The sequence below is a fragment of the Hippichthys cyanospilos genome, chromosome 5 (assembly GCF_059441005.1).
Source record: "Hippichthys cyanospilos isolate Australia breed blue-spotted pipefish chromosome 5, RoL_Hcya_1.0, whole genome shotgun sequence".
NCBI classification, from domain to species: Eukaryota; Metazoa; Chordata; class Actinopteri; order Syngnathiformes; family Syngnathidae; genus Hippichthys; species Hippichthys cyanospilos.
Genome location: NC_142373.1, coordinates 12,249,698 through 12,259,691, shown reverse-complemented (window position 1 = coordinate 12,259,691; position 9,994 = coordinate 12,249,698). Strand labels below are relative to the sequence as shown.

The 9,994-nt window shown below is 41.5% G+C and overlaps 1 protein-coding gene across 1 annotated transcript in view; it reads left to right on the top strand.

Moving 5' to 3' along the window:
- Positions 1-6,154: 6,154 nt before the first annotated feature.
- Positions 6,155-9,994, top strand: part of LOC148423560 (rho GTPase-activating protein 20-like) — a 30,345-nt gene continuing 26,505 nt past the window's right edge. The window contains exon 1 of the mRNA XM_088415807.1: positions 6,155-6,392. Within this exon, the coding sequence (XP_088271933.1) occupies positions 6,303-6,392 (90 nt within the window). The 5' untranslated portion in view covers positions 6,155-6,302. The remainder of the gene's footprint in view (positions 6,393-9,994) is intronic.

The following is a 9,994-nucleotide window of genomic DNA, read 5'->3' as shown; positions in this document are numbered from 1 at the left end:
ATAACGATTACATGTATTCCCATTTGAGTTCCCACACGTAACATCAAGACTTAGGGACAGGAAGTGGAACTATTGAGTGCAGTTGAGCGCAGCTAGCCGCTAACGGCGCTAACATCTATTGCTGCTCACTACGGCTAACGCTGCGAAGTGCTAACGTTGGCGTTGCCGTTAATTGCTGCAAATAGGTGGAATGTAATGATTAAAAACTGATCTTGATTTCAGGACAATGTTTTGTCGTTGATGCCGAGGATGAGTCAAGACAGCCATTATGCAGCCCGAATCTACTTCAAAATAAAAGTATAGCAAAGTATTGATGTCCATATGTAATTTGGGAAGATAGTGTCGTTTATTTTGAAGATGGCCTCACTACGTTAGCAGCGTGTTACAGTCAGGCAAACATGAATACTTGTTGCTGCGGTTCTTGCTGGTGTACACTAAAGAAATGAGTACCCCAGGCAGAAAAAAAGGCTTTTTTTTTAACCAAGGTAAATTTGAGTCACACCAAGAAACAACCAATTCGTATATGAAGAAACTTGTGTGTGTGCACCATCAATATCTAGACTGTGACATCAGAATTATGTCACATAAGCGGGCCAAACACCGCATGTGAATATTTATATATATACAGTACAAGCGATTGTCCATAATACAGTACAGTACCCTTGAAACAATGTTCAATGTGACTTCTTCCAACCCGCAGGCTGCTTATTACGTAGAAAGAGTTGAATAAGAGGACACGTTAATTCTGTTATTTAAAGTGTTTCTCTAACCGTCAGCGGCGAGACAGATGACAGCGGCTCTGGGTGGGATGATGCCTTTATAACCATATTTGGGTGTCAATAAAACACATCAGCGTATTGTGGGCAAGGCCTTCGCTGAGTTTTCCACAGGAACCCCTGTGTGTTTAGCAACCAGTATACAGCATTTTTTTTTTTTTTTTTTAAAGACCATCCCAGGAATGTGACGTGCATGTAAATAATCATGTAAATAATTATGTAAATGATGCATATGGATGGAGCAGAGGGCTCACTCCGGTTATGAAAGTTATGTAAGTTATGATGCGATATGGTTCAGTTGTTTTATGGATGATTCATTCCTATTCCGATATCACACAATATGCTTCGTTTCAAATATACAATGCACTCTGTACATGATACGATGAATAGCTACAATTACGATATGATTCATGTGGAATTTCAGGGGACATCATTTGCACAAATTCCTATTTTTCCTCGTTTTTACAAAACGAATTGCTCTAATTCCAGTATGATAGGACACATTGCAGTTCTGCTGAGGTACAATTCAATTAAATCATGATACAATTCACCAGAGATGGGCAAAAAAAAAAAAAAAAAAGACCAACTAAGCATTGACGGAAAGTAGGTTTTCGTTGGTCAATGTGTTTGGCACTTCAGAGGTGCACAATCCATCAAGGACATTTAGCTGACAAATGACAGATGAGCAAAAATTTAGTAGTGCATCAAGTCGCTTTCCCACTTTCAGCCTCATAATTGCATTTTTCTATCCCCAACCTGGGAAGGGCTTTACTTTCTGACACATCTAGTAAAGCAAATACCTCTGACCTCGCACTAATCACGTAAAAAAAAAAAAAAAGTCTCCGCAGTGACATTGCCAGGAACTTGTCGCTAATTTACACCGCTAAACAATCATTTGTCTTCGTTTTCCAGACGCGTGAACTTTTCTTTGACGTTTTGCTCGCCTTCACGCGCTAACCTTGACGCATTTTGAGAAAGTGGAGTCCTACATCCGTCAGTCAAAGTTTCGATAAAATCTCTGGGAAGTATCGTCTTTCGTTTGGCTTTTGCAGAAATATGCTTTCAGCATGGGGAGTGTGATGCATGATGTTTGCTGTCAAGAAAATATTAATGCGCGCACGTGTGTGAAGCTCCGTAACCTTATCTTTGTTTTTAAAAGTTTAGCCAGGCCCCCCCAAAAAGAAATGTAATATTTAAGTTATCATGTATAGGCTGCGTAATGTAAAAGTGTGTCTCGTATTTGGGGAATTACGGTATTTAAAAAACAAAACAAAAACGAGGATATTCAGTATTTCGATATCAAATAACTTTGATGTGATCCTGCATGACAGATGCCATGCTAGTATGATAACATGAGTCTGATTTGAGTTTTTCTTTGACCTTTCATGTTAATCAAAACATGAAAAGAAGTTACTTCTAATTAACTAGCCATAGCTGATAGGGAACAGCTTTTTGCCAACAGGTCATTGATTTGTGTGTGTTATTGTTTCGCACACTTTATCGCTTTATGATGACTATCAATCTGCTACGTCAAGAAACCCCTTATATGGTAAATTGATACTGACTATATTCTTTCTGAAACCTCACACAGAGCCCTGAGCAAAAAAAAAAAAACAAAAAAAAAAACACACACACACATCGAGCCTCATTAGCCGCACCGCTAATTCCTCACTGGCCCAGCACCAGCGAGCTAATGCTCACATAGCGGCAGCTAACTTGATGCCGCTCGTAAATTAGATTAATGAGACCCTCCATCACGCTGTCGGAATCTCTCCGCTCCATAAAGGGGTCAGCGTAAATGTTACAGGATCATCTGCTTTAGGGGGGTTTAAGTGCCTTGTAGATGGTACGGACAGGGCTACCACCCCCAAGGAAAATATTGACTTTCCACTTGCTGTACAGATAAGACGCTTGGAAACAAAACATTAGATGAAAACACAGTCATGGCCTGTTTCAAGTGTACAAAGCTAGCTAGAAGTTCTAAATGCAAATCATGCTAATAATGCTATTAACCAACATGGCTGGAAATGTAACGGACTTAGTTGGAGGTAACAAAATAGTTTTTAAAACTGAAGGAGTTACGAGGGGGAGCCCTGTGATGTTCGCTGAAGCTGATTAGATGTTCCGCGTCTCGCTTTGGCAACTGTCTGATTTTTGGCCTTTTGAAGGCTCCGCCGGGGCATGATCCAATTAGTTGAATCCGGCACGGGGATCAGAGGTTGGCCGGCCACTCGTCCGGACCTGCGAGGGGCCGACCACACCGGGCGAATCCATCCCTACCTCGGTGAGCAGCGATTGGATTAGCTAAGCAAGTTTATTTGCCTTTTTACTTGGCTTTTGTCCATCGGGCTGTTAGTAGCCAGGTGATCATCATGCGTCAGTCATTAAATTTCCATTAGGCATCCATTTTGTATCCATCGTCCATTCCATAGCCGTTAAGCGTCCGTAATGTCTTTGGGTGTTCATTATGTCCATCGGGCGTAAGTAAATAACTACAATACTTGAGTCAAACAGTCCATAAAAAGAATCTGCCATTTAAACAAACTTCAACTGAGGTTCAGACATTATTTTTTTTAATTGCTTCTTATCAACATCACAACTGCTCAAAATAATAAATGTTTAAATAGTATATTAAAGCCCCGCCCACCCCAACCCGCAAAAAAATTGTAAAGTCCAAGGTACAATATTTGTTTTTCAACTGGAGTGGGCTCAAAATGAAGTTCAAAAAAAATAAATCACTCGAGTGAAGTACAAATCCATAAAAACTGCACTTCTTAAGTACAGTACTTGCAAAATGTACTTGATTACTGTCCACCACCGTCCATCACATGACAGGTACTTAGTCTTTTGTTTAGTCGAGTTAGTATTTGCGAGTGTTAGCATGTTGCCGTGACTGACGGATCAAAGTCTGGAGCGTGTCAGCGAGCAGTCGTAATCCTCTCAGCTCGGCGGCCTCATTCCCAGACTTGTTATGCTTGGTCATGATGTTTACGTGGCCTTTTGTCCTTTTTGTCACCCTAAACCCCAGCCGCCACCTCACCTGCCCGGAAAGTTGAGGACCACTTTAAACCGTCAAGGCAAGGAACTCGTCTTGTCTTTGTAACACTAAACAGAGAAATGTTTGTTTTGCCCAACTCAATCTGCTTCCACGGTACTGGACTAATGAGGCTAATGAATTCACATTTATGGACTCAAAACATTTGACACAATTGCATCGTTCCAGTAAATTACATGCTCTATAGGGTTTAATGCTGAAGACTGCTCATCTTAAGTCTAACACGTGTTGCCCTTGATGTGGCTAAACCGACCTAAGTCACTTTAAACCAAAATAACTTTTATTTTTCCCAGACATAGGTTCAAATATGTCCACCAAATTTCAGGTTGGTTAGTGAAACTCACTTGGGAGGGTAATTTTTTTTCTTCTAAGTATTCCTGGGAACGCCACACTAACTTTGTTAACCTGTTTCGTTACGCATTTACGTCGCTAAATGAATCAGCCGATAAGCGCTTTCCTTTACAGGAAGCCGTTTGCGTCATCATCCCACATTTCTGGGTCAAAGCGTGTTTGTAATAATTCTCAAGAAGCCAGTTTATGTCCGTGCAAGCGTCCTCAACTTCTGAAATCCAAACACAAAGTCGCCGCTAAAGAGTTTGTTATCATTCCGGCTCGTCAGCTGAGGCTGCAACTCAAGTTTCATATGAAATTGGAGTTTAATGGATATAAATTCACATTTACAGAAAAGAGAATATGAGGTAAACCGAAACATTTTCATCAAGCGATAAAGCTGTATGTACTGTTGGGTTGGAAGTGTGCCTTTAAGGGGTGTGGCTAAGTGAGTGACATTCAGCCACTACTGACTGTCGCCATTCAACACACCTCTAAATAACTCAAAATAATGTCAAGGTGTTCCATGTAGTCCTTTCCTGACTTTTTATTCATTTCTAGAAGAAACAAACATTTAAACACAGTCATTCCTTAAAGTCAAGTCAGAGCCCAGGTCAAGTCCGGCTCACAAAGGTCAGAATTCAGGATCGCAATGTCTATGTACAGATAAAAAATCGGATGGCTTTCATTGGGGTCAACCTTCTTTTTTTGATGGCATAGAACCCTTTGCTTTTATTTAAAACGACAAAAACAATTTCAATTTCGATTGGGCGCACACCTGACTTAAATTGTTTGGTTAAAAATTGGTTTCAATTGCTCTTTAAGCATCCTTAGGCAAAGGGTTCAGTTATTTATTCCTCCCCCTTCTGTCATTGTTTGCATTCTATCCTCATTAAAAGATGAAAACCTAGTAATGTTTGTGCGGTTTTAGCTGTTGTTTCATCCGTGTGATTTTGACAAAGATCAGATCACATTTGATGGTGATTTTATGCAGAAATGTGAGAAATTCCAAAAGATCAGATACCCTTTTATACCACTGTAAAGCAGTGTCAAGAACGGACTCGAGCTCAGCCTTGAAAGAAAGTCAATCTAGTAAGTCCAGTAGGCTTTTTCTAACAGTTTTTGCTTTGTAGAAGAAGCATGAAGGTTTTATATGAATGTTGATTATTGTTAAAAACTGTTGATAATTCCCTCCAACAAAACCCAAGGTCCATCTGAAGAGAAATGGCTTCAAAGATGCCACCACTATGTAGAGCTAGAAGTTATGGTGGTCTTGTGGTGATGAGCAATTTTGTGTTTGTGCCCCGCATTCCTTCTGGAATTATGGCCAAAAAGATTTCCTCGTAACAAAATCTCCTAAAACTGATCCTCTCTCTTGTTAAATGCGATTTTCACTTAATTTGGCCAGTTTAGACATTTTAACCTTCGATGATTTAACCCTATTTTGTCCAATCATTTGATCATTACATCAAAGGCATTTGACATCATAAGGAAAGCATAAGGAACTAAGAAGCTGAAATTTCACCCAGACGGTGAGAACATGTCAAAGTTCATACCACAGACAACTATTTAGTTATCACACTACCGGGAGTGTTACATCCCATTGATAAAATACTGTGAGAGTGATGTGGATGAGAATCGCAAAAAAATGATCAAAATACTGCTCAGGGGTCAGCCGATCTACATGGCCAAACTGCATTGTGTTTCATTAACGACATAAAATAAAAATGTTGAAAAAGTCAAGGAGATGATCAACAGTTGCTGCGCCCCCCAAAACTGCTACTGTTAACTATTCATGGATGAGCACATCGATCTGCCCCCTGCCCCCCATTTTTGCCCTCTCTGTAACCCCCTATGGAGCCCACCCGCGTTCACCCCCTTTCCACCTGACTAGCCAATGGGACCGGGCAGGCTTGTCTGGGTGTGGGCTGAACTAGAGGAGGGGGGGCGAGGGGGTGACAGGACCAAACACCCGACTAGTCAGCCAGCCAGACGGGCAGCAGGCAGCAAAGGGAAACATTTCACACACTGGTGAAGATTCCCGCCGACTTTCTTCAATGGATCCGCACAGCTTCGGGTTCCAATTCACCTGAGGCGGAGCGGCCGGGAGACCGATCCCGGGTGACTTTTCATCGGGGCTGATGCTTCAGGAGAACTTTTCCGACATGGGTGAGCAAGCGGAGACGGCGAGGGGCCGGGCGGGAAGCTGCGTGGAGTTTCACAGCGTCAGGGTGAGTACCTTTCACACGAAAGTTGAAGTGACAGCTGATGGTGGTGGTGACGATGATGACAGGTCGCATGTGGGATGTGATCGCTGCGGGGAGTTCAGAGTTACAGGAACGCAGGAAAGTGTTTCCGCTTATATGTTTCAAACTCTCAAAGATGAGAAGAAGCTCAGCGTGAAGTCCACGTTGGTAAGAGTTCATTAGTCGTGCCGTGCTCAGGCCCACACGATCACGAGAACGCGAAGCTTTCGTCAGGTAGTGTTGTCCATCTGTCGAGTACTTTTGGTTTGAGTTGCGTAACTATCGGGCAAAAAAAAATGTTGAGAACCTTTCGGAAGAAACCCTTTAACTTTTCTTGAGCGGGTTAGCTCTGAACCAAAATGGTAGATGTTTTGTGTCTTTTCAGAAATAGCTTCCTGAGACCTTCTCATGGGTCTACTTGAAAAAGACATTTGAAGGAAATTTTACATGTGATACAACCTGGAAGGACAACCTGGAAAAGATCTTTGGAAGTTAGCAAAATGATCATAAATGGTACTTTCTAACCAAAATGGTACACTTCCTGTGACTTTTTTTTAGAACAATCAGACCCAAAAGATAGATTCTATTTCTTTTTTGAAAGACACCTGAATGGACCAATACAAGAGTGGCATGAAATCAAAATGGACTATTGTTTGTGGGTCGACTCACAACATTTTCCACCATCCATGTTGCTAAATGAAGCTTGCTTCAGGTGCTACGTTTTTAAACAATTCATGAGCTGAATTAGTGTTATGGAAAATCAACAAAATTAGTGTCATGCGCCTACCAGACGCAATAACAAAAACAGCAAGCCTTTGGGTTAAAATTTTAGAACAATTAGACCTAAAAGGTAGGTTGTAGTTTTTTGTTTTTTTTAATACACCCGATGTCCAAATTGATCCCATAATGGCCGCTTCAAAGCAAAATGGCAGACTTTTCATTTGGTTGACTTGTTCGGGCGTTTTAATCTGTCTAAATCTCCCACGCCAGCGCAAAAAAATCAGCCGTAGGAATGATGCTGACAGCTAGCCAAACCTCTTTGAGAATTCCGCACATGAAGCTTTATTTCATAACGCAAAACTCTCCATAAATCACCTAAAGCGCGTATCAAGTCAGAGGTATTTCCGCGGCTATGTCGAAGTGTTATTATGACATTTCAGGTGTTCAGTAGACATGGTCGTATGAATCAGTGGAATTCATCGAAATTGGCAACTGCTGTGTAAATCCCTTTGGAAGCACAGCGATGGAAATGTCCACTTTTTTGCCGTCATACGAAAGGATATTTATGATGGGATAAATCCAAAGCGGGGATTACCTCCAAGGAGGATGAATCTCGTGAAGGATTTACGCTGATGTCAGTATTTTTTTTCCTTCTCGTTGTGACCTACTTCTTGTCCGAGCGGTATTTTTGATGGGATTACAAATGTGCGAGTGCAAGTTTACGAAAAGGAAGTAGTCAGGTGACACCACGTGAGGTCACCTCCAGACTTAAAGGAATGCCGCCGACAGTGTGTGAAGCGGCTTCCACCGCACCCGCTGCGAGTAATGTAGCCTTTTATGTTTTGACACACAATTTGGCTCACATCCATCCATCTATTCTGTATAACGTTTATCCTGTTCTGGGCTTAGGGAAAGTCTGGATCGGTTGCCAATTCATCTTTTTTACCCACGGTCAACTGAGTGGAGATCGCACACCAATCGCATTAAGGCCAATTCAAACCCTCAAGCCAGACTAATTCCTAACCCCAAAACTTGAACCTCAAACCGAGCCTCTTCACTCCAATTCCAAACTGCAAAGTACCGCCAGATTTGTCACATTAAGAACTACAATCAACCTGCAAATCTAATTTAATGCTTTTTAGTGAGGTGACAGTAACGGTACGTTTTTCTTTTCAAATCAAGAGCAAATTAATTGAAACAAGAGGCAACATGTTACTAAATTGTTTTGTGACACATTTACAAAACGGTGTATGCTTTTATTTTGTTATTTATAGGGATGTGAATTATCATTAGTGACACAATTTCCCAGTAGACAAGTCAGAAATAAAACAGATGACCAGTGAGCTAAAATACAGACATATTAACATAGTATATGCAGGTATCAGATCATCTCATTTATGCTTTTTAGTGATAGTAATTGAAGCAAATTAGAAGTTTAATATGGATAAAACTATTTTTAAATTGTGTTATAGTGACTCCTTTGCAAAACATCGTCTGTCTTTGCCTGTGTTAAATTTTTATAACCGTATTGCATCGTCAATAGTGATGCAGTTCGAGGCAGGAATGAAACAGATGGTGTTTCGTGAGCTATCTTCTGCAGTTGCCGAATAAATTGCGCCTCGAGATACCATGACAAATGTAGTTCCAAAATGTTTCCAATTCAGCCAAAAATGCTTTGTGGTGATAAGACGGTACTTACCTCAAATGATTCTTCCAGCCAAAACTAACACTGTTATCCAACAACCATTGTGTTTGTTTATTTGAGTTTGGAAAACTCAGCGATGAGACCCCATAAGCACCATAACCATCATTTGGCTAATAGCGCTATTTGTAAACGTCCCCACAGTAATTTGACTCAGGAAATGCTAATATATACTCAAATCTCACAGGTGCAGCCTTAGTGCCCACTTAGCATAAACAGCACGGCGGGACGTTTCGACATCTTTGCGAAGCGGCGGTCGCACTGTAGGACACGTGTTCGGGGAAAACCATTCGGGAGGTCGGCGAGGCCATCGGCCCCAAAGTATGAAAGGCACGCACGCGCACACGCAGTCATTATGTGAAGATGGGGAGCGTTCATTAAATGCGCTGGACTGGTTCTGGTGTATCATTACCTCTCCCAAGTCATAACATGCCAGACAATACTGACGGTGTAGTGTGTAGTGTGCACTTACTGTAGACATGTGTGTGCATGTGTGTGTAGAAGACAATAGTGATGTATTCTAGCATGATTTAATAATACAAGCAGTGTTTTGGGGGAGTGTGCATGTGTGTGCGTTTTTACGCAAATGTAAGCCACAGGAAGCTAAAAAATGCAAACAGTACAAAATATAAACAAAACGGTTTAGGCTTCCCCTGATTATTTTTTGCGTGACCGCCTTTGATCGTAAGACAGAGCAAAGCCGCACGAGGCGTTCATCGCAGCTAGCTGATCTCGAAACCAGGTTTTGTTACAGGTAGCGTTGTAGTCAAGACCATACCGAATGGAGAGTATCGAAACTTGGACGACAAAGACAATTTTGGAGGTTTAAAAAGAGACAAAGCCAAGACATTTGTAAGTCAAGACTGAGACACGACCAAGACTGAGACACGACCAAGACTTTTGGAGGTCAAGACTGAGACAAGACCAAGACATTGGGACGTTGAGAAATCGGCAAGACCAAGACCTTTGAGAGTCGAGAGTGAAATAAGTCCAAGATCTTTAGAGGTCGAGACAGAGACAAGACCAATACATTGGAACGTTGAGAAATCGGCAAGACCAAGACCTTTGAGAGTCGAGAGTGAAAAAAGTCCAAGATCTTTAGAGGTCGAGACAGAGACAAGACCAAGCCATTGGGAGGTTGAGAAATCGGCAAGACCAAGACCTT